Here is a 24,769-nt window from a genome sequence, read left to right as displayed (position 1 = left end):
AAGTGACTGAAGGATTTTGTTTTTTAATTTAAATTTTATAGCTTTAAGATTTCTTTCCTTCCAATTGCAGGTTTGGGGTGCCTTTGGGCAGCTTTTGTAGCTCCAGCTGACAGCTTCATTCTATGCAGGAGTGCATTGGGCTAGGGAGGGAGCGACTTTTGTATCTCCCCTTTTGAGAGCTCAGGCATCAAGATTGGAGCAGCAGAAGTCCCATGGGACTGGGGATTGAAGCCTGAGGATGAAGGTGCAAATGGTGACGAGTCCCTTGCTGCTCCCAGGGTCGGCCACACACGACAGCATCAGCTGCCCGAAGGGGCTTGCTAGAAACACAGAGCCTCAGACCTCACCCCAGACCAGCTGAATCAGAATCTCCATTTCATCCAGGGACTTGTAAAGATGCAGGTGATTTGTAGGCATCCCAAAATTTGAGAAGCCATGAGCTGGTTCAGTCTTCCCTCCATCCTGTCCATGAGATGTTTCTGGCCACTTCTCTGACTGCTCCTTTCCTATCTGGCAAAGAAGTTCTTGTAGCAGTAGTGGCCATTTGTTTCTAAATAGAATATGGGTAGCAAGGGGAGGGAGAATTCTCTCACAGAAAACACTTATTTCTCAGTATGGATGGTAGGAGACACAGGAATGGACAAGAAGTACCTGAGTAAATGTGGTCTGCAGCTATTGATCAGACCTGCTGTTCATCCCTTGCTTCCGTGGCAGTCCCGTATGGTGCGGCTTCTGCTAAGTGAGGCAGCATTAAGTACTTTGTCCTTTGTGTAGTTGGAGACCCCCGTTTCAGGGGTTCCCTCAGCTTCCACCAAATCCCCACACCCTGGCCACTGAAAACCACCCAGGGGGCCATTATCATCAGAGAGCAAAAGCGGTGGTTCTGTTGGCAAAGTCGGCCAGCCCCGACTGTTGCCCTACTCTCAAAGTGAGCACGTGCCTTGGCTCTAAAAAACAAATCACAGATATGGAAACCCATACCTCTGTAGACCCGTGGATCGAAGTAGAGGGGCCAGGGTGGATGGGAGAGAAGCGATGGAGGAGGAAGCAACAGGCTCTGTGATTGATGAGATGGGGGAGGGAAGAGAAGAGACAGTGGCAAGTACAAAGTGGAAGTTTCATACCCTGGTGACTAAGAGAAAGAAGTGGCATTGGCCAAGACAGACGAGAAAACTGGATTGGGAGCTAGTTTGGGGAAGTTGATGAGTTGGCTGAGATTTCAGAAGTGGGTGGGATCGGATGTAGCTGGAGAGAGGCCAGGCAAAAGAAGGATCTCGGGTACCACTGCAGTAGGTGGAGAGATTGGAGTTCTCCACGCATCTGTGGTTAGAAGTGGGGTTCTGGTCCCTTCCCTTATGTGGTTCCTGACCTTTTCTTTGGGAGCTGTAGAGAAAATCCGATGACTCTGATCCTGCCCCTCCTGCCTCGCAGGGTTTTTCAGAGGTGAGATGCCACATCTGCAAAGACTCTGAGAAGACGTTAAGTGCCAGAAAACTGCAAAAGTGGAAATGCCCTGTGCCTGAAATTGCCAGCCTCTCGGTCACGCAGAAGGCCAGAAACGGCCGCTGGGGCTCCAAGCAGGAATCTTTCTTTAGCTCTCATTAGATCTTTTTCTTTTTCTTTCTTTCTTTTTTTTTTTCTTTTCTTTTCTTTTCTTTTCTTTTTTTTTTTTTTTTTGAGACAGTGTTTCACTCTGTTGCCCAGGCTTCGTATTAACAGTGTGATCACAGCTCACTGCAGCCTCGACCTTCCAGACTCAAGGGATTTTCCTACCTCATCCTCTCAAGTAGCTGGGACTATAGGTACACATCACCATGCCCAGCTATTTTTTTTTTTTTTTAATAATTTTTTGTAGAGACGGGCCTTGCTATGTGGCCCAGGCTGGTCTCTTAACTCCTGGGCTCAAGTGAGCCATCCGCTTCAGCCTCCCAAAGTGTTGGGATCCCAGGCATGAGCCAGCGCACCCAGCCGTAGATCTTTTTCAAGGTTTTGTTTCTTGGGGCAACCCTTGGCTTAATGCTTTAGCTTAAATGACAGCATTCCTAATGTGAGTTGCAGCCAGTTTCTGAGTTCCTGGAGGGAGATTTTACTTTGGATATTACTGTTGGACACAATAGAGTTTTTTCTCCCCTAAAATAGAGTAAGCTGCAACATTATCTGTAGAGTGGGAGGGGGAGATTGATTCCCAAAGGAAGCTTGGGTGCATTTTTCCATGCCATTATTCCTAGATATCACCAGCGTGGCCCTGCGCCCGTGTTCATAAGGGTCCTGGGCTTTCACTATCTTCTCTGTGGGACTTGCCTGGAGGCTTTCTCTTAGGTGGGCTGTAGGCAAATATATTCCGAGGTCCTCCAGGTAGCTACCAATCATCCAAGGGGCCATGCCATGCTGGGGCCCAGGGACAGGGTACCCTGTCGAGGATGGGGTGGACAGCTAGGACTTGGATACTGATTGAGTGTGGCACTGCAGGTGAACATCAGATCAAGGTCAGTGGATTCTGGGTTGCTCTTCCATCAACCCTCCCATTCCCATCCCTGTGTTTCTTTCCACTGTCTACAGCCTGTTTCTGTGGCTAGATTTTTGGTTGCCTAGGAAACAACTTTATTCTGAAACATGATTGGCTGTTCTTGCCAAATGGATTACCCAAGATAGGGCAGTGTTCTGGGGTAAGCAAGCGATGCTGAACAATTCTGTTTCTTCCCTTTAAGATTAATGGTGAGGACTTAGGCATTGTAAGCAATTGTTCTGTGAAAACCAATTGTTCATGGACTGATGCTTTTGTTTCAGGTTGGACAGGGGTTTAGGGGAGACTGGTTGGCCACAAAGAACTGACTGAGTCAGAACTGCTCACACACATCTATCCTGTGTTGGAAGCAGTAGCTCAGATGACATTTCTGTTTATATTTACAAATTCACTTTAGCAGTTGTTTCTGGAGTGCAGGTGTGTGCTGTTTAAACGCCATTGCCAAATATGGAAACAGAGCTGGATGCTGCAGTGTTGAAGCCAGGAGTGAAAAGCCTGCTGAGCAGGCTCAGATTCAGTAGAAACTCTTGTGTGCTGTGTCTGTGTGCTAGGTTTTATTCATTATAGAAATAATTATATCCCTTAATCCTGCAAGGTGGGTGACTCCTATAGATAAGGAAACTGAGTCCTCTGGATGGTTTGAATTAAGGGATCAGTAAACTTTCTGTAAAAGACCTCATGGTACATATTTTAGGCTTTCTGGGCCATTCCGTCTTTGTGCAACATCTCTGCTGTTACAGTTCAAAAGCAGCCAGAGACAACATGTAAATCCATGTTCCAGTAGAGTTTTAGTTACAAAAACAGGCTGCAGGTTGTAGTTTGCTGATTCCTGGTTATATGGACGATTGGTACAGGGCTCAGACTTATGTCCCCTTTGGCCTGGGCCATCTTTGTTTTCTGTTCTCTCTCTCTCTTTAAGACATCTCATTTATGCTCATGGACTTAAGTAATATGTGCCGATAATGCCCCAATTTGTAGCCTTTCCTCTCATCTGAGCACTGTAATTTTCCTTTTTTCTGAGACAGTGTCTCGCTTTGTCACCCAGACTGGAGTACAGTGGCACAATCATGGCTCACTGCAGCCTTCACCTCCCAGGCTCAAGTGATCCTCCTGCCTCAGCCTCCCGAGTAGCTGGGAATACAGGTGCACGCCACCATGCCTGGCTAATTTTTAAATTCTTTGTAGAGACAGGGCCTCCCTATATTGCCCAAGCTGCTCTTGAACTCCTGGGCTCAAGTGATCCTCCCTCCTTGGCCTCCCAAAGTGCTAGGATTACAGGCATGAGCCACTGTGCCTGGCCTTAATTCAATTGTTTACTTCATATCTCCTCTGGGATTTCTCCTGGATAGCTCAGGCTCAACATGGCCAAAGTAGAACTCTGATGACCATCTTCCTCTCAAAAACAAAAACAAATGTACATTCGAACGAACCCAGCCCCACCCCCATCTTCCTCATCTCAACACCTGGCGCCTTATTCACCCAGGTGCTCAAACCAGAAACCTGATGATGAAGTCTTTTTTTTTTTTTTTTTTTTTTTTTTTGAGATGGAGTCTCACTCTGTCCCCCAGGCTGGAGTGAAGTGGCATGATCTTGGCCACACTGCAGCCTCCGTCTCCCGGGTTCAAGCGATTCTCCTGCCTCAGCCTCCCAAGTAGCTGGAAATACAGGCGCACGCCACTGTGCCCAGCTAATTTTTGTAATTTTTAATAGAGACGGGGTTTTAATTTTGTATTTTTAATAGAGACGGGGTTTCACCATGTTGGCCAGGCTGGTCTCGAACTCTTGACCTCAAATGATATGCCTGCCTCAGCCTTCCACAGTGCTGGGATCACAGGCATGAGCCACTGTGCCTGACCATGATAATCAAGTCTTATCTTCACTTTTCCCTCACCTCTCTTCTTTCTAGAACAGTCCGTGTCACTGGACTTCCATGGTTAAAACCTGTATCTGCTTCCCATTGCTTTTAGTCTAAAATCCAAATCCCTTGCTAGCGCCTCCAGGCCCTGCCACCTGGCTCCCGCCGCTCCTCCCCTCGCCTGATGTTCACCAGGACTCTGGTCGCCTGTCAGTTCTTTGAACAAACAACACTGTCCAACCTCAGAGACTTAGAACGCTCCATCCACTCCCCTCAGCGGGCATCTTCTGCTCCGTCCCTTGGCTGGTCTCTTTTTTCCTGTCTTTATCTCCTTCCACCCAAGGAGGTTGCTGGCTGGGTAGACCAGGAGTCTGCTGCAAGCGCTGCAGGGCTTGTGAGGAGGCTGGCATGTGGCTGTGAGCAGTAGATTAGGGGCCATGAGCAATAGATTACGTTTGTTCCTGCATTCTTAGCCCTTACAAAGGAAAGCAGTGGGTCTTTTACAAAGGAAAGTGGGTCTTTTGTACAGTACACCCCATGGCTGTGCAATAAATCCAGTGGGGGCGGTGGGCCTCCCCGCAGGTTATGTACCTGTCTGCCTCCTTATTCAGATGGACTTGTTTCCTCTGAGTTTCTGCTTTTGCCTTTTCCTCTGCTTTCTCCTTAAATGGAAGTAGATGGATGCAGCTGTTCTTGCCTAAAACAGAAGCCTTAGGCTCTGGGCAGAGCAGTGGGGGCCGGGGTAGGTGGGTGGAGGCAGGGTGGGGTGGCCCCTCTGCTCAGGGTTTCCCAGAGCCCTGCTGACAGGCGGTCACAGTGGCTCTGTGTCCTTATGGGGCCGAGAACTGAGGCCAGCTGCTGGGCCAAGTTTACCATCAACATTTCAGCTTCACTTACTCCAAGGTGTTTGTGGAGTTCCAGAGTCTGCGGATGTTAGAACTGGAAACATCAGGATTTTAGAAATAACAGAGGGTTTAAATCCCCCAGCACTTCATTTGTGAAATATGACTTAGGCCTTTCCGGCTAGTCATTATTCAAAATAAGTCAGGTAGTCATTTTAATCTTTTCCCTTTAACTTTCAAAGTGCTAAAAGAAAATGTTTGTAGGTGGACGTATCATTTGGTAAACTCAAATCAGAGGCCTCTTCCCATGTGGTGAAACAGCGTAGATTGCAAACTCTTTCTCCCATGAGGAAATGCAGTGGATGGTTAATTGGGGAATAAAAATGAGCCTCCTTGGGCCCTTGGCCAGGCCCTTCCATGAGTCTTAGCCTTGTGTCTTTGCTCTGAAGTATTTTTTTCTTTTCTGTCTCCATACATCTCCTTAGGGATGTTCTAGAGGTCAGTTCCAAGGAGGGTGGGTGTTTACTGTGTTCAGCCCAAGTGGAAAATAGCTGTAGCCATCTTCAGAGAAAGCTGACCCCTCCTGAGGACCAGCAAGCCCAGAGGTGGGTGGACAAACATGTGGGCTCTTGGTACCTGACACCTGTTGAGACTGGCCCCGAGTTAAAACCATCCAAGCCTGAATGTAGAGCCCTAGAGATGAGTTAGATTATACTCAAGGCTGCAGGGATATGACCCATGACTCCTGGGGCCTTAATTTTGTTTTGACTCGTGGTTACAGCAGGCTGTTGGTCTAGGTTGAAGCTTGATGTTTAGAAAATACCTGGGCTGCTTTCCGTCTGCTGCTGGGGGAGAGAATCAGGCAGGGGAGGGCACAGCCTGTTGTTGCTGCGCAGCCAGGAGGAGCTGAGTTTGCTGCAGCAGTCCTGTGCCAGCACCACCCTTCCTGGGGCTCACATCTGGGTCTCTGTACTTGAGAAGCAGCCTACATCCAAGGGGCTCCAGCCTCTCACGGTGGCTCCTCTGTGCCACTTATCCAGGCCCCTGGTGGAAGCTGCACATTGTTCATTGTTCTGCATTAAAGGGAGGCGCCTACAGTGGTCTGGAAGTATTTTCCCTCCGGAAGAAGGCGGGAGAGGTTGGCTTTATTAGCTTTACTTTAGGGAAAACATCTGCGCACATTTAGATCCTGCATGGAACTTCGCAGCTGAGCCTCTTTCAGGAGAGGATCCTGTGACTGCCCATTGCCTTTCATGAATGGCCCTAAGACGCCGTCCTGGGGCGCAGGGCTGCTGGGGGAGTGAGGAGCATCCCTCACAGCACCAGGCTCTTGTGGGAGGAGGAAGAGCCAGGAGTACACAGAGGGTGAGCGAGAGCAGCTGGGGAGGGCAGGGGGTGAGGGGCAGGCCGTCTGTTTGGCATTCTGGCCTGTGTGTGAGAGCGCTGAGTTTGGACCCCCAAACCCGTGACTAGCGGAGTTTGTGTGAGCAGGCGAAGGCTTGTGACCAGGAGCCTGTGGCCTAAAGAGGTGTGTCTGGGCAGAGCTGTACCCAGAACATCCTCAGACAGGCTTTGCCTGTGGCCTCAGCTTGGGTACTTTTGGTTGCAAGTAGAAAAAAACCAATTCAAACTGACTTAGAGAAAAGAGGGCATATATGTCCTGTGCCTGACAGGTGGGATTCCTACAGGGATAATTGCTAGGATGGCTTTAGAAAAATGGGCCCTCCTTACCCCAGAAAACCCCAAAAAGCCCGAAGCATCAGAGTTTTTGGGTTTTAGAATCACCTTTGATCTAGAACAGCTGACTTACTCTTGTGGCTTCCTGGGGCTGCCTCATCCTCTCTGCAACCTCCTTGGCAGACATACTGGCTTCCAGCTGCTAGGGAAGTTTGTGCCCCAGCCTCGGTGACCCAGAGCCAGGCTGGGGTCTGAAAAGAGAGCTGGGCACCACGCCCTGGGCTTTGGCTTGGTCCACGAATGCCCCTTAACAGCTCAGCTCAGTCTCCTGCCTGTGGGAGGCAACCTGCTCCTAGGCAACTTCCAGGTCTGGCACTTGTCGCGAGCATCTTTACGTGCCAGGGCACAGCCTAAGAGAAGTGACACGAGACACAGGAGAGGCAAGGGGCTGGAGGAGTGTGGTCATATGTGGCACTGTGTTCCCAGGAGCCCTGCTGCTGATGGCCCTGGGGTCAGTGGGGAAGAGCACCAGGCAAGAAAGGAAAACATGTCTGTGGAAGGTGGTCCTTTGCCTGCCCTGCAAGATGAGGGGAAGCAGGACTTCAGGAGCCAGAGGTCTTCCTTCTTCATGTCCTTCCTGCCCAGCCTTTCTGGTAACAGGTAAGGGAAGAGCACGGCTGAGCCTGCTATGGGGCACACACTATGAAGGCCAGCCCCTCTCTGGGAGCACAGCTCTTACCCTCCAGCCCCATGCACCTTCCAGGCTCCATGACCTGGGGCCAGCAGCCACCTGCTCTCATAGACAGGGAAGTGGGCTAGGCTGCAGCCAGCGGAGCTCTTCTGCCTGCCTCCTCTCTGCCTTTGTGGGACAGGACTGTCCCTGTTATCCTGGTCATGCCACAGGGCTCGGTGGACTGTCCACGGGTTCTTTGTCCTGATTGTAGTTTCTCCATTTCCTCTTTGTTTTTCCAATGGGTGCGACTATCAGTCCATATCTGTGACCTGCATATTTTACCTGGACCAACAAGACAGGTGGCCTGGAGGCTGAGGGTGTGCCTGATGAACTCAGCCAGCACTCCCAAGATAGAGCCTGCCCAGATCAGCCTTAGCCAGCGATCTCTGCTGTTAAGAAAAGTGCAACGCTTTGGCAGTACCTCCCAGAAAAATAGCTAGTGGGCAATGGCACTGGCTCAGTGTAGACCTGCCCTAGGTTTCTGGGCACATGACAGTGTCCACTCACTCCATGGGCTTGAGAAGACTGGCATTCAGGGCCTCATTTATGATGTTGGTGAAATGGAATTAACCTCCCCCCCCCCCCCCCGACCCACCGTGTCTCCCTCTCTGTTGCTAAAGAATTCTGTAGGTAAGAAAGATAATGCATAAAGTGTTTAGGGAACCAGGAGAAGAATTGGTGCATAAAACATTCGTGAAACACTATGCTTCTGTTTTTTTTTTTTAATTGACAAAAATTCCATTATAGAATGGCTAAATCAACCTAATTAATGTATTACCTCCCCTACCTTTTGTGTGTGTAGAATACATTTAAAATCTACTCTCTTAGCAATTTTCAAGTATATAGCACATTGTTATTGACTAGATATAGTCACTAAGTTGTACAATAGATCTAACTGTTGAACTAACTAGTCTAGTAGTTGAACTAATTTCTCTTAGCTGACTGAAATTTTGTGCCTTTGACCAACATCTCTCCCCCGTGTCCCAGCCTCTGGTAAACAGCATTCTACTCTCTGCTTCTATGAGTTTGGCTTTATTTTAGATTCCCCATGAAAAGGAGATCACTGTGGGTTTCATTTGTTTTTAAATTTTATTTACTTATTTTGAGATAGGGTCTTATTCTGTTGCCCAGGCTGGAGTGCAGTGGCACAGTCATGGCTCACTGCTGCTTCAACCTCCCCAGGCTCAGATGATCCTCCCATCTCGGCCTCCCTAGTAGCTGGGACACCCTTGGCTAATTTTTGTATTTTTTGTAGAGATGGGGTTTCTGCCATGTTGCCTAGGCTGGTCTCTAACTCCTGACGTCAAACAATTCTCCTGCCTTGGCCTCCCAAAGTGCTGGGATTACAGGCATGAGCCACTGCACCTGTCCTGGTTTTGTATTTTAAATACAGCACAATTCTTGGTGAAGAAAAACACTGAAACACTGATGCATTGTGGAAAAGGATACTTTAGTTAATGTGGGAAAGGATACATTAGTTATCACTCCTGAACTGTTTGTAACAACAAGGAAACCCCTTCATTCCCGTGCTAACCCTCAGGAACAAGCCTGCCCAGACACGATTCTGTCCAGAATGCAGTTTCTGTTCTTCGTGCTCACTCCTTGGGTTCACATATTGCATTTCTCGATGTAGGCTCGAAATTATGTGAATTTTTATTTTTCTGGATACTGTTTTTCTTCCACTTCTTCAAATGTGACTACGCTTTCGAAAATTCAGAGCTTAAATGCCTGACAGGGTAAGAGGAAAGGAGCCCAAGGTGTAGGGGTGACCAGGTACAGACTTTCCTGGAGACTGTCTGAATTGTCTACAACTCAGGGACCCAGGGAATATCTTCTCACTATCCAGAGATAATATTTTATTTGTCAAAAATATTAGAAGATGGGCCGGGTACCACAGCTCAACGCTTGTAATCCCAGCACTTTGGGAGGTTGAGGCAGGCGGATTGCTTGAGCTCAGGAGTTAGAGACCAGCGTGTGCAACATGGCCAGCATGGCAACATGGCAAAACTGTTTAAAAAGTACAAAAATTAGCTGGGTGCGGTGGTGCACGCCTATAGTCACAGCTGCTTGGGAGGCTGAGGTGGGAGGATCGCTTGAACCCAGGAGTTGAGGCTGCAGTGAGTCGTGTTTGCACCACTGCACTCTAACCTGAACAACAGAGCAAAACCTTGTCCCCCCCCAAAAAATATATATATATATACACGTATATATAGGAAGATGAAATTGGAGTAGTCAAGTTGCAAGATAGAAAAGGCCAAAGTAGCAGAATGGTGGCTGCAGATGAAGATTGGGTGCCACTCAAGTTGACTTTCATTCTGAATTTTCACATTTGTAAACTCAGAGGTCTGGCTTTTTAAATATATGGGTCCTTATTCTTAGAAGTAAGAGGCTGGCTTTGTCATTTAGGACTGTTTGGAAACTGGCATTCCTGAAATTCTCCCTTCAGGTCCTCCCTGCTCAATAAAGAACTTTGACTCTTACGCCCTCGGTTGGACAGTGGTTTTGTGCATCAGAAGTTCTCACGGGGCATTTGTTGGGAATAGGCTGTCTTTTGTACTGTGAGGGACTAGGGGACTCATGCCGGTGCTCACAGCTCATCCTAGCTAAAGAGAAAGAGTCACATCATTTTATTTAGTATCCCATTTTACGTGTAGACAAAAATAGATTTTTTTTTTTCTGTAAAATGTGTGGCCTTGTAGATAACCATGCAGATTCGAGCTGCTGAAAGGCCTCATGTGGCCCTAGAAAGCCAGAATTTGAATGGGATTAGTCACAGCAAGTCAGCAAATGTAGGAGATGGAAAACTGGCTTCCTCCACCCACCTAGGTTCTTTGGCTGGGCTACAAATTAAATGGACATAAAATAGATTAACAGGAGAAAAAACACAGTAATTATGTGTATATGCATGGGAGTCCCACAAAATATGAGACTCAAAAGAAGGGTCCGAAGAGGGAAGCTTATATAGCCCCCTGAGCCACAGAAAGGAATAGGGGCCTGGGGCTTCTGGTGGGTGGTAGAGACAAGTTATGGAAGAGTGAGGGGAGGAAGTGTAGGGTGAGTAAATGTGGTCCTGTTATGCCCATAAAATCTCTTGGTTCATCACAGTTGCCTGGAGCAGCCCCGTCCTGATAAAGATGCTTTACTAATGTAGATTTTCTTGATGGATATCATTGTGTTTTACAAAAGGGCCGCTTTTCAGAGCTACTCCTGTGTCTGCAGTTTCTCAGAATAACCAGCCCCAAATATGACAAGCATAGTTTGGGGTGGTATATTCTGGCCTCCTACACTTGCATTTTGGGGTGGTATGTCCCGAGCCCCAACACGGAAAAGGAGGGCAGTAGGAATTTAAGAATTTCAGATAAGGCATTCTCAGTTTGGAAGGGGCAGTGGAGGAGGCCGGAACAGAGAGAAAGTCAACTGCATTTGGAAGACGCAGTTTGAAAAACAATGAGCTGTTTGTGCACAGGGCCTTCTAAAAATTATAATGATGGGAGGAGGGAGTTGCAGGGATGATGGCACGAACCTATAATCCCAGCTGCTTGGGAGGCTGAGGCAGGAGGGTCACTTGAGCCCAGGAGTTCAAGGCTACAGGGCACAGTGATTGCACCTGTGAATAGCCACTGCATTCCAGCCTGGGCAACATAGTGAGACCTGTCTCTAAAATAATAAAATGATGGCCCAGGGAGTGGATGGCTCAGAGGTGAAAGGTTTTCTGAGCAGCAAGAGAATGAAGCTGGGGAGGAGATAAGGCCCAGGCCTCTGGGGTTGTGATCTGTGATCGCAAACAAACAGGATTATTCTGTCACAGAAAGAATTGGGAGTGTGGATTTCAGAGATGTACGGGGTAAAACTTGGGAATGGCCCTTCCAGAACTGCCATGGTCCCTGCTAGAAGCTCCAGATCCTGGGTAGAACAACATGCCCCAGATTCACTGAGGAGGGGAAGGAGCAGCATTTCATGCCTCTGAGAGGGCCCTGAACCCTGTGTTTACTACCCTGGGTTCAGGTGTCAGGAAGCAAGTCTGCCAAGATTGAAGATGGACAACCTTAATATATAACGATAGGATGGCTGAGCTCACCTCTGGATATCTTAGACTTTTTGGGCTGCTACAACAAAATCCCATAAATTGAGTGGCTTATAAAATAAATTTATTTCTAACAGTTTTGGAGGCTGGGAAGTCTTAGATGAAGTTAGAGTTGGCTTATAGCGAGAGCCTGCTTTCTGGCTCATAGCACCTTCTTGCTGTGTCCTTGCATGGCAGCAGGAGTGAGGGGCCGTCTCCTCTGTCACTTATTCTTTTTTTTTTTTTTTTTTTTTTTTTAAGTAGAGCTGGGATCTCATCATGTTGCTCAGGCTGATCTGGAACTCCTAGGCTCAAGCAATCTTCCTGCCTTGGCCTCCCAAAGTGCCGGGATTACAGGAGTGAGCCACTGTGCCTGGCCTATCACACACTCTTTTTTTTTTTTTTGAGATGGAGATTTGAGTTTTGCTCTTGTTGTCCAGGCTGGAGTGCAATGGTGCGATCTTGGCTCACTACAGCCTCCGCCTCCTGGGTTCATTCAAGTGATTCTCTTGCCTCAGCCTCCTCAGTAGCTGGGATTACAGGCACATGCCACCATGCCCAGCTAATTTTTTAATTTTTAGTAGAGATGGGGTTTCTCCATGTTGGCCAGGCTGGTCTCGAACTCCTGACCTCTAGTGGTCCACCCACCTCAGCCTCCCAAAGTCCTGGGATTACAGGCGTGAGCCACTGCACCTGGCCATACTCTTTATCAGTGCTATCTATGTGCCTGCCTCCAACATTACCCTGCCCCTTCTCATTTAATTTGGGTTCTGAAACCAGATACCAAAGCTATTAGACTAGACTGTAAGAGAAGGCGAAGTGTGTTTCCAGAGAAGACCAGGTGGAGCTTTTTATTGAGTAATGTGCAGGATCCTTTAGTGCGAGCTGTGTCATGTGACTTGGTTGAACAGAAATGTTTGTGTTTTCTGGGGTCCTGGTTGTGTTTCAGATGGGTAAGGGGGTACTCGTTTGCTTGTTAAGTGGCTTGTGAATAGGTAGGGTGTTACTGTAATTCTCCTCTCTAGAGGAAATACAAGGACTTTAATGATAACCTGTTGAAAGTTCCTTATGTCTTTTTGAATTCAGTTTTATATTCTTTTCTTATTAGTATCCATAAGTAACTTATTTTCCTTTCTTTCTTTTTTGAGATGGAGTTTCGCTCTTGTTGCCCAGGCCGGAGTGCAGTGGTGTGATCTCGGCTCACCTCAACCTCTGCCTCCTGGGCAAGCTATTCTCCCTCCTCAGCCTCCCGAGTAGCTAAGATTACAGGCGCCCACCACCATGCCTGGCTAATTTTTGTATTTTTAGTAGAGACAGGGTTTCGCCATGTTGGCCTGGCTGGTCTCGAACTCTTGACCTCAGGTGATCCATCCGCCTCAGCCTCCCAAAGTGCTGGGATTACAGGCGTGAGCCACCACGCCTGGCCAAGTAACTCAGTTTCTATTATATTTTTTAAGAATCTCAGTTTAGTGGTCAGGCCCAGTAGCTCATGCCTATAATCCCAGCATTTTGGGAGACCGAGGCAGGACGGTCGTTTGAGACCAGCAGGGTGTAGTGGCACACACCTGTGGTCCCAGCTTACTCAGGAGGCTGAGGCAGGAGGATCTCTTGAGCCCAAGAGTTTGAGGTTGCAGTGAGCTGTGACTGTGCCACTGTACTCCAGTCTAGGTGACGAGCAAGACTCAGTCTCTGGGGGGATAAAATGAGTTGTTTTTTTTTTTTTGAAACAGAGTCTTGCTCTGTCACCCAGGCTGGAGTGCAGTGGCATGATCTCCGTTCACTGCAACCTCTGCCTCCGGGTTTAAGTAATTCTCCTGCCTCAGCCTCCCAAGTAGCTGGGATTACAGGCACCCACCGCCACGCCTGGCTAATTTTTATATTTTTAGTTGAGACAGGGTTTCACCGTGTTGGCCAGGCTGGTCTCAAACTCCTGACCTCAAGTGATCCGCCCACCTTGGCCTCCCAAAGTCCTGGGATTGCAGGCATGTGCCACCACCCCCAGCCAAACCTGAGTTTGAAGATTCCAATTTAAGTTACTCAATCAAGGAGTTTCGCTACAAAGAGATTTTGGGGATATCTGTGTGTGAAGGCAAGGAAACTAAAAGGGTGGTCCGAGGCTCTTTTTTCTTTATTTCTCCTGACACTTGATTCAGTCTGGCCTTTCTCCAGGAAGGCATAGCAGGATTCAGTTACAAATCAGTGAAATCATGAGCCCAGGTTGTGGGGGCCGGCTTAGTGTCACTCTGCGCTTCCTGCAGTGGCCCTCAGCCACTAGAAGGTCACTTCTCTTTTGCAAGGATCCTGGTATTGTCACAAATAAGCCAATTTCAAAACCACGTATGTTTGTGTTAGGGGAGTGAGTTTCAGCAGACACACGTATGCACACCCACGTGGGCACAGTGCCACACTGAGCCCCCTTCATTCTGGAAGCAGTCCCCTGGCCCTGGATCTGGTTGTGTGCCCCTTGAGGGGAGGATGAAGTTGCCCTCAGCACGACCTGGAGCTCACCCTTTCTTCGGTACACTCTGGTGTCCACAGGCGGCCTGGCTTAGCACCAGCCACAGTTTGTTCCTGGCCTCCAGCGTCTCTTTCCTGTCTAGCTCAGCAGCTTTGACCAAGTAAAATAGAGGACTTGGTCTGCTTGCTAGCAAAATTACATTTCCCCAAATTTCTTTTCTTTCTTTTTTTTTTTTTTTTTTTTAGCAAGGCTTCCCCTTTTCCCCCCGGCCGGGAGGGCAGTGGCATGACCTTGGCTCACTGCAACCTCTGTCTCCCAGGTTCAAGCGATTCTCATGCCTCAGCCTCCCGAGTGGCTGGAATTACAGGCACATGCCACCACGCCCAGTTAATTTTTATAGTTTTAGTAGAGACACGGTTTCTCCATCTTGGCCAGGCTGGTCTGGAACTCCTGATCTCAGGTAATTCGCCCCACCTCGGCCTTCCAAAGTGCTGGGATTATAGGCATGAGCTGCTGCGCCCAGCCCTCATTTCCCCAAATTTCTAATGCTTGGAGGCCACGGGCAGAGTCAGAGCTGCAGTAATAATGGGGAGGCATTATCCTTATGGTCATTAATATCCCCATTTATGTGACAGTCCCAGGGCCTGGGAGGTCAGGTGACTTGCCTAAGGCCATGTGCTTGTCAAGGGGAGCTGGGAGGCATCCTGTAGTAGACTCTGGTTGTTTGTGGCCTGCCTGTCCTCCCTTCCGCCTCCTGCCTGCCTTTTGGGGAAGTCTGTCTCCCCATTCTGTTGAGTCTCATCAGGTTGCTCCTTTGTTAAGGTTTCTACCCTCTTCCGGCCAAGAGACCCAAGAGGAGCCAAGTAGATACTCCCTCCCTGGAAGTTAAACTGTGAGCTGAGATCCAGAAAATGGTTGGAGGACTGAAGTGCCCTCATTCCTGTCTCTTCAGATGTGGTTCCTTAGCCTCCTTGGGTTTTCAGTAAATCTCATTCTTGCTTTAGTTTATTTATTTAAAAAAATTTTTTTTTTTTTTTGAGATGGAGTCTTGCCCTATCATCCAGGCTGGAGTGCAGTGGTGTGATCTTGGGTCGCTACAACCTCCGCCTCCCGGGTTCAAACAATTCTCTTGCCTCAGCCTCCCAAGTAGCTGGGACTACAGGCATGTGCCACCATGCCTGGCTAATCTTTGTATTTTTTTTTTTTTTTTTAGTAGAGATGGGTTTCACCATGTTGGCCAGGCTGGTCTTGAACTCCTGACCTCAGGTGATCTGCCTGCCTTGGCCTCTCAAAGTGCTGGGATTACAGGCATGAGCCACGGTGCCTGACCATGCTTTAGTTTAAATCCAGAATTGGGTTCCTATTTCTTGTAACTGTATTCAATTAACACCTGGCCATAACCCAGGCATGGGACTCCTCAATCTGTGGTGCTCTTTCCTCTTGGTCATGCTGCTGCTATAACCTAGTGATGGTCAGGACGGCGATGGCCAGTGCCCCGGGAACCCCGGTAACATCACAACATAGCCACAAAGTGATAGCTACTTGATTCTGAAAATAGGACCTGCTGGGAATCTCGGGGTAAATGTGTTGTCATCTGCTTTGATTTTTCTTGAGGCAGCCGTAGGTGTCAGGCTGGAAAATTCTAGCAGCCTGGCTTGCCAGAGCTAGCTTGGTGTTTGTTTATGGAAGGCAGTACCTGGCTGGCTGCTTCTCAGTCACCTGACCGTCCAAGATGGGTCTTGGCATTTGCTTGTATTGAAATCATGTTCTTATTTACCTAAATATTGATACAACAGAGCAATTCCTTTTGTATATGCAGGATGGATGAATTAGAGTGAAAGATCATTTTGTCAGCCCTTAAAAAAATGACCGGTCTGATCATATTGTTTTATGCCAGCGAGGTGTGTGTGTGTGCACAGATTGGGGAAGGGAAAGCTTTTATTGGCAAGACGATCTGAAGGTTTCATTCAGCGGAATATTTTGTTGAATGGAATCTAGCATGCAGCAGTTTCAAAAATATTCATTTACTTACAGAGTCCTCAAACTCTTACACGAGATGAAGAGATGAATGAGACTGTCTGATCTGTCGCCGAGGGCTCGGTTTTGTTTCTGGAAGATCTCTCTCTCTCTTCAGGGGTAGCAGCTGCTCTTTCAGCCTGGACAATGCTGGCTGGCTTTCCCCGACCAGGGCTTTTGTCCAGAGCTGTTGCTTTTACCTGGGCTCGGTCTTCAAGGGAAAAAGAGGTAGAAGGAGGAGGGGAGCTCAGAAGAAGGAAGCCCCTGTCTTTGGCCTGCACTGTGTCCTTTCACTCTGAGGGGTGGTCCCAAGACCCTCCCTGCAGTTCCCAGATCACTTTCATGTTGGGAGCTGCAAACTGGAATTCTAAGGAATTGACCTGGATTCGAATATGGAAGGATCCTCTTCCCCTTAAGCAATGCTCAAGAAGGAATTATTTCTTGATAATCAGGTAACATTCAAATGTTATATAAACTTTAGATTTCCAGGATGGGTGCTGTATTTAGATCAAAGGCTCTTGTTTGGAGGCAGTGCTCCGTGAATGTAGGCCCGGTTCTGTGGAATTTCCAGCTCTGGCTGTCATGAATGGGCTGGTTACCTTGGGCAAGCCACTTTAGCTCTCTGGGCTTTAGCGGGGATAAGTGTGTTGGAATAGGATATGATCTCTAAATTTTCTTCCAACTTCCAAGATTTTATGGCCTTTGCAATCTATTATTCCAAGCCCTTGAATTATCTCCAGTAAAACTTGAGCAAATGTAACCATTTAATGATATACGGGGAACTACATCTATAGTACCTCTTTATTACAAGATGCTTATGTTTTATTTAGAGATATACTCACACGTTCACACATGGGTGTATATATGTGTGTAGGTGTGTATTATGTATGGGTGTGGATGCTGATCTTAAACTATTTTGTTGTCGTAGTTCATAGAGTAAAAACCTGAAAATATTTAAACCGGATCACAAATACAGGGAAATAGGCTCTTAGGGTCTGCATTTTCCAGCTACCTGACTCTCGCTTTGGGGCCAATTTCCACGCCCTTCTTTCACACAGTGTGTCAGCTGTGGAGGTGTTTAGTTCAGCATTGTGTGGAGCAGACGTTTTCCAACTGTGCTCTGTGGGACTCTAGAGACCAAGAAAGTACTTGAGAAAACGTTTTAAAGCTGAACTAGTACACAGTTGAGGAGCTCGGCAGGGTCCTGTTTTCGTGGCCAGCAGTCTGTCCACACTCGGGGTTACGTGTTTCCCTCTTCCCTGCTCGGTGGTACAGACTGCACTGTGTGGTATTGGATACCATTAGCACATTGATTGCCTTGTACTGATAGATTAATTCGGTTGGGACAGCTGGTTGACCCTCCTGCCTTGTCTGCCATATTAAAAATTATTGCATGATCACAGGACAGGCCGTTAAAAGTCAGGGGCTATTTGTAATGACTCATGGGTGCATCTCAGGACTCTTCCCAGTGATGTGCAGCGGGGGGAGAAATCAACAGGCATCCGGCTACCTCATGTCTCCAGCCCCCAGTGTCAGATTTTCAAGTTCCTCCAAACAACTTAATTGTTCTCCATGATAGACCTTACACAAGCATATTGTAAATTGCTATTACGTTACATATTGTAAAATGCTATTACAAGCATATTGTAAATTGAGCTTGCTAAAAATGTTTGGAAGCCACAGATGTAGTGAAAAGGGCACAGATTTTAGAGACAGGCAGTTCTGGATTTGAGATGGCTTCCATCATTCAGTAACCATATGGCCTCTGGCAAAGGAATTTGCATCTCTAATGCCTAATTGTCTCATCTGTAAAATGGGCCTGCTCTCTGGCAACCAGGACCTTTTTTTTTTTTTTTTTTTTTTTTAAGAGTCAAGGTCTCGCGCTGTCGTTCAGGCTGGAGTATAGTTGTGCGATCATAGCTTGCTGCAGTCTCAAACTCCTGGACTGAAGCGATCCTCCGAGTCAGCCTCCCATGTAGCTGGGATAACAAGTGTACACCACCATACCTGGCTAGGCAGGACATATTTGAAGACCTTAGATGTGTGTACAATGGGCCTACTCCTATGCCTGACACATAACAGTATGTTCAACAAATGGTGGTAATTATCATGCTTTTCATGCTGAGAATTAAAGTGTTACAAGCCAGGGGTGTCCAATCTTTTGGCTTCCCTGGGCCACATTGGAAGAAGAAGAATTGTCTTGGGCCACACATAAAATACACTAACACTAACGATAGCTGATGAGCTGGAAAAAAAAATCACAACAAAATCTCATAGTGTTTTAAGAAAATTTATGAATTCATGTTGGGCCACATTCAAAGCTGTCCGGGCCGCATGCAGCCCATAGGCCGTGGGTTGGACAAGGTTGGTTTACACTATAGAAATATAGATATTTTATTGCATTTGCATATTTACTTCTGTGGTGGACATAGCATATGCATATCCTGATAAATATATTTTCCTATAATTTAGAGATATTTCAGCAGATCGTAACGACAACATTTCTCTTTCTGCTTCCTTTTTTTAGCAAATTAAATTAATTTTCTTTTCTTTCATTTTTAAAATGCGTGGAGCCTTAACAGAATAATTTCTTGTACTTTGGTTTTTTTCTAGTAGGAAAAGAAATATCAAACAGCCGATGGGAATTGCGCTTATACACTGGGCCTCCAAAGTGCTGCTTTATTTTTATGTACAGACTCGTTGGGGGTGGACTGCCGAAATCCTTGCTCTTAGAAATGTGTTTGAGCCCCTGGGAAACTGGATAGGAAAAAAAGAGCTAATTAAAAAAGCTGCCATCCACCTCCTCTAATTAACTTGCTGTCTGCTCCCAAGAGAGGGTTCAGAAATATGAAAACAAGGCAGGCAGCACCGGAAGTGAATGCCATTCTCGTGGTCCATGGTAGGCCCTGGTGTTTTGATGCAGAAATCGTTCATAGTAAACAGGCAAGGGACCACAAAGGGGCTTGGTGTGCCCTGGCCCACCCCATGCTCTGCCTTCCACACAGGGCGATCGTGAACAGCGGTCCCTCTGAGCAGGTGCACAGGCTGGGCAGCTGCTGCAGCGGAGACCTCATTGGAATTCAGCGGCTAGAACCGAGGGGCATCCGGCCCTCCCTGTTGCTTGCTTGTGCTGTTGAGAAAGAGCAGGGCCCTTTGTGCTTCAGAGCCTGACGTTGCCAGTGCCCAGGAATGCAGAAGCCAGGGGATGGACGAGTACTCAGGCTTTCCTCGAATCCCTGCTTGAGTGGGGCAGCCTCAGGGCCTCCGGACGCTGGAGAAGCTCACAGCATCTGTGGCTGGTGGTGCAGCTAACTTTTTTGGTGACATTGAAAGAGATTTAGATCCAAGAGATACGAGCAGCGGAATTAGGCGTGGGAATTTGGGGGACAGAAGCTGTTCTTCAGTGGAAATGGCCTATGCCTCCTGGCAGATGTGGTCCCCAGTGGAATGGGCCCGGTGGATGTGGACTGCGGTGACCAGCAATGGGGACTCCAGTCTGCTGGTGCTTCAGGGAGGCTCTGGAAAAAGGCAAGTTTTCTCTGTGTATCTTGTCAGTGTTGCTCATGATGGTGCAGTGCTGGGGGCCTGGTGAGGAAGCTGGGTTCCCGGGGCAGCACCCAGGGCCGTACCCAGGGCTCGCCAGGCTGGTCTGAACTCTCATTCTTCTTTGCTCCTCAGTTGTGTGACCTCCTTTTGTTTTCCACACCGATAAACAGATGCTTCAGGTACCTCGATCTGTTGTTGTGCAAGTGCGGATCTTACCTTCTCCCCATAGACAAAAGCTAAGCCCTTTAATATTAATGAGTATTTGTAAGAAGTCAGTATCTTCTGTTGTGTTTGCATGAATTATTTCCTTTTGAAATTTAATAGTAGACTGGGTTTGGCTCATTGGATCCCATCAAAAGCAGCTATGATGTTTCTTTTAAACTCTTTGGTTCCCTGGAGGCTTTGTGGCTGGTTGGAGGAGCCAAGGTCCTTGGGGGGTGGAGGGGCAAGGGGATCTTTGGTGCTGATGAAGTAAGTCACTGACAAACTAGTTGTAAAAGCATCGATACAGAATTTCCGACGGGAACTCACCAAATAGCTCTTTCTTCAGGTCTCAGCGGATAGTGGAGGGATTGGTTTGGTTCCTGGTGCTCTCTGCCAGCTGGCTGGTGGTCTTTAGAAGATGGTGGCCTCTACTGGGGTCCCTGGTTCTTTGGTCTTTGTGGAAGCTAAGCAACGTGAGCATCTCTCAGCATTGGGTTGCGCGGCTCGGTGACACCGGTGCAGCTTGGTGCACACACTGTCTGTACTCACCTGCTAGGTCACCCTGATTTCATGTTTTCACCAGATTTGCTTGCTGGGATCATTTGTGCCATTCAGCCACCCTAAGTGTCCACCCTCTTGAATTAAGCCCCTCATTGCAAATGAATAAATCAGTATTTCGGCCTGTTTAACCCTTCCAAAATGGAACTCAGCCCAACTGCGGCTGCTGCTGCCAGGCTAGCTGTTCTCCAAGGCAAGGCTGGGCTCAGGACCATGCCCTTGGTCATCTTGAGCATAGGTGGAGCTGGCTTAGTACTGGGGGAAGCCTTATTCTTTCTGGCTTAAAATTGAGTCACTGGTGGAAGCAGGGTGATGGGGAGGGCTGTCTGTTGGTTCTTCCTTTTCTTCTTTTTATTTTTTTAAGAGACAGGGTCTTGCTCTGTCACCCAGGCTAAGGTGCACTGGCACAGTCATAGCTCACTGCAGCCTCAAACTTCTAGGCTCCAGTGATCCTCCTGCCTCACCCTCCCTAGGAGCTGAGACCATAGGCACATGCCACCAAGCCTGGGTAATTTTTTATTTTTATTTTTTATAGAAATAGGGCCTCACTATGTTGCCCAGGCTGGTCTCAAACCCCTGACATCAAGCGATCCTCCCACTTGAGTCTCCCAAAGCACTGGGATTAGAGGCTGAGCCACCACACCTGGCCTGTTGGTTCCTCTTCAGCCCAGGCCAAGGCTTGGCCAGCGGCCTCTCCTTGTTAGTCGGCAGAGTTTCTCCACGTGGATTTTTGGTCCAGTTCTCTGGGTGAAGAGTCTTCCTTGAGAACAGACTTTCCTGCAGACCAGCGAGGGCCATTTTCACTGTGTCGGGGTTGGTGGCTGTGCTTTGTGTCTTGGTCTGATGCACCCTCTGCCTGGCCGGCTTGCTGGCTTCCTTCATTCACTCCATTCACCCACTCAACACATGTTCATTCCCGGCCCTCCACTGTAGGCTTGGAGATACTGTGATAAACAAGGCCGGCTGCCCTCCTGTGTTTTGAGCTCAGTAGAAGAGAAAGACAGTAAACACTACTAGAATAAGTCTATACTCACAAGTCATGAGAGGCGCTGAGAAGGCAGGACAGTGGAGAGGATGATGGGGTGGGATCATGTGGGTGAGTTGGCACCATGGCATTGAACATGCAGAATGCCTCCCTTTCTCTCTTTGAATCAATACCTAATAACGAACATGTGTGGAAGTTCATCCAGAGTTCACTGTGTGTGTATTTGCCACTAAGGCGAGAAGTGTGTATTTCCAGTAGAGCCGAGTTCAAAGAATACATCATTTGTGTGCAATTAGAGCCAGTGATAAGATTCACCCTTAGGAATCACGACTGAGAAAATGACTTTCATCTGTCCCTGCACAGTTTAATTGATCAGCGAGCTGGAATCCACTGGCTCTGGTGTGAAGGCCACCCCTGCTCAGCAGAACTGGCTCTGGGCCCCTGTCTAACCTGTGCTTCTCCCTCTCTCATCAGGAGTTCCGATTCTGAAGAGGCATTTGAGACCCCGGAGTCAACGACCCCTGTCAAAGCTCCGCCAGCTCCACCCCCACCACCCCCCGAAGTCATCCCAGAACCTGAGGTCAGCGCACAGCCACCCCCGGAAGAACCAGGTAACCAAGGGCAGGGAGGCCCCCAGACAGCCCTATAGGGTTGTGAGCCCTGGGGGAGATTTGCAGCAGTTCCTCCTGGGTCAGTCTGGAGGCAAGCACTGAGTCGGCCTCTTGGCTTTGAGTTGTGCTTGATGTGTGGCTTTTGTAGTTTTCTTGAAAATGAAGGGTGAACAGATACATGGGATTATTCTGCATTTGCTTTGCAGAATTTTAGGGGAGACCTCTGGGGAGATTGGGTTTGGAGGAGGGCATTGGGTCTCGGAAGTTCACAGCACAGTCTTGGATTCCAGCACTTGGCACCTTGCTCTTTTAAGAACATTAGCACTGGACAGGCCTGTTAATCTACATGTGTATTTCCAGCACTAGGCTTGGGGAAGGAAGGTAGTCAGTGGGCGAGGATGGAGAGGTAGACATTCACAGCAGATCATGGTGGTTTGTTTATTCCTCATGAATCTTGTGTCACCTGATTTCATATCACTTTCCCACAACTTTCTCCCTTAGTGTGAGTGAAAACACCTTTATGTTCCTTTTAGATGGGTGGTTAGTGGACAGGTGGAATAGATCTCGTCCCCACCCCACCCCTGTGGGGCATGCATTCTGCGCCTTCCAGTCACACCAGCACAGAGAACCACCTCTCACATGGAAGATTCGTAGGAGCCTGGAAGAGACAGTGCCTGCCAGAAATGGCCCCACAGGCTGTCCAGGGGGTCCGGGTGGTATTGTCTTTGGACCTGGACAGCTCTGGGCCCCACACCTTAGAGGACCCCACTCTGGCCTTCCTTGGCCCACAGCCCTCCCGTGTGATGAGGAGTCTGCAGGGCCAAACCCCTTCTAGACCACACGCTGGATACCTGGGAGCAGCCACTGCCAGGGGCCCCCTTGTCCCCTTCTCTGGCTCTTCTTCCTGAGGGCAAACTGTACCTGAGAAGGAACCAAGGATGGGGCTGGGCACCTCCACTGTGCTCTTGCCCTGGCTGGGAGCCAGGTAAACTGTACAATACAATAACATTTTGACCTTGATGTTGGTTTTAGAAAGAAATGGGTGGAATTCTTTTTATCCGCCGTGGGTTCAAGCAGCCTATTGTTTTGGAAAGGATGTACACTCCTGGGGCTTTGTTCCTAAACCAGCAAACCCCGGTGCTGGGACAAGGGGGTGGGACAGTTTTAATGAGCGCTCATGCCTTTGCTGGAGTCTGCCGAATACTGCTCCCATGTCCCCCGTCTTTGACGGCTCATCAGTCCGCAGCAGTATCTGGATTTTGCTGAGTCAGTGTAGACGCCAGGCTCTGGGAGGATAGTGACTGGTATTTCTTTGATTTGAAAGTAGAGAAGAGCCAGGAGGGCTGTCTGTAGTTCTCAGAGCGTCGTTTGCATCTCTTTGTTTATTTTGTATGACCAAGCATATAAAACGGTATTTCTCGTAATATTTTTAAAAACTTACCCATAATTTTTAATGGAAAGTGGCTGGATGACAAACACGTTGTAGTCTCTAGGTCAAATGTGTGATTAAGAATAAACTATTCTGGCCAAGGTGGGCAGATCACGAGGTCAGGAGAAGGTGAAACCCCTCATTAAAACAAAAAATTACAGGATGGTGGCAACTGTATCACACTATTCAGGGCTTAGGCAGGAGAAGAAAAAAAAAAAAAACGCAAAGAATAAACTATTCTTGGCCCCGCATGGTGGCTCACGCCTGTAATCCCAGCACTCTGGGAGGCCAAGGAGGGTGGATCACCTGAGGTCAGGAGTTCGAGACCAGCCTGGCCCACATAGTGAAACCCCGTCTCTACTAAAAATACAAAAATTAGCCAGGCATGGTGCCGCACGCCTGTAGTCCCAGCTACTCAGGAGGCTGAGGCAGGAGAATCGCTTGAACCTGGGAGGTGGAGGTTGCAGTGAGCTGAGACCATGCCACTGCGCTCCAGCCTGGGTGACAGAGCCAGACTCTGTCTCAAAATAAATAAATAAAACAAACAAACGGTTTAGAAGCAAATGATAGCATGTTACAGGGAGTGTTCCATCCCCAGCACCAAGGAGTGTGCGGAGAGGCCATTTCTGGCCGCAGGTGCGTCTTCTGGGATTCCCAGTCCGATGTCCTGCCAGCTCTGGGATGAACGGGATGCCACTCTGTTCTCTTTGATTCTGTCCTTCTTCCTTCTGCCTAACTTACCTTTCAGCGAAGCAAAGAACAATCTCCATTCTTAAAACGAACACGCACAACACCCACCTCTTTCTTAGATGGCAGTTACTAAAAGAATGAGCATTATTGAGGATTAAGAGATAACCCCCACCAGGGAAGGGGATGGAAACGTTAATTGCCACGGAGTCACGGCCCCTCAGAACCTTGGATTACACCAATTGGAGTGTTTGAACGGGGACTTTATGTTTCTCCTCTTTTGAAAACGGCAGCGAGGCTAGCTGTGTAAGGATTGTACACTCAGGAGACTTACGGTTGGAACTGTGTCTGCTGAAAGCCCCCCTAGCTTGGGCTGTACAAAGATCCATTTGATTTGCTGCCCTGGTTAGAAAACCACCTCCTAGGCGGAGGGTCGCCTCGTCCATTCTGTAGACCAGCATGGGGCATTACGAAGGCGTGGGAAGGCAGCTGTGCTTGCTAGTGTAGGTGGCCGTAGGAGAAGAAAGATTTGCTCTCTGAACCACAGGAAAGAAGGGCACCAGGGGAAAATCTATTGTTTA

At 48.2% G+C, this 24,769-nt stretch overlaps 1 protein-coding gene across 4 annotated transcripts in view; it reads left to right on the top strand.

The window, feature by feature from the left end:
- TACC2 (transforming acidic coiled-coil containing protein 2) overlaps positions 1 to 24,769 on the top strand; it is a 219,467-nt gene that overhangs the window by 140,477 nt on the left and 54,221 nt on the right. For all 4 annotated transcript variants that reach the window (XM_032176099.2, XM_032176119.2, XM_032176105.2 and 1 more), the window contains one exon: positions 21,936 to 22,072. In XM_032176099.2, coding sequence (XP_032031990.1) covers positions 21,936 to 22,072 — 137 coding nt within the window. The remainder of the gene's footprint in view (positions 1 to 21,935; positions 22,073 to 24,769) is intronic.

This window comes from Hylobates moloch, unplaced genomic scaffold (assembly GCF_009828535.3).
Source record: "Hylobates moloch isolate HMO894 unplaced genomic scaffold, HMol_V3 SCAFFOLD_3, whole genome shotgun sequence".
Lineage (NCBI taxonomy): Eukaryota > Metazoa > Chordata > Mammalia > Primates > Hylobatidae > Hylobates > Hylobates moloch.
Note: the sequence above shows the minus strand (reverse complement) of the source record. Positions and strands in the feature narration are given on the sequence as shown.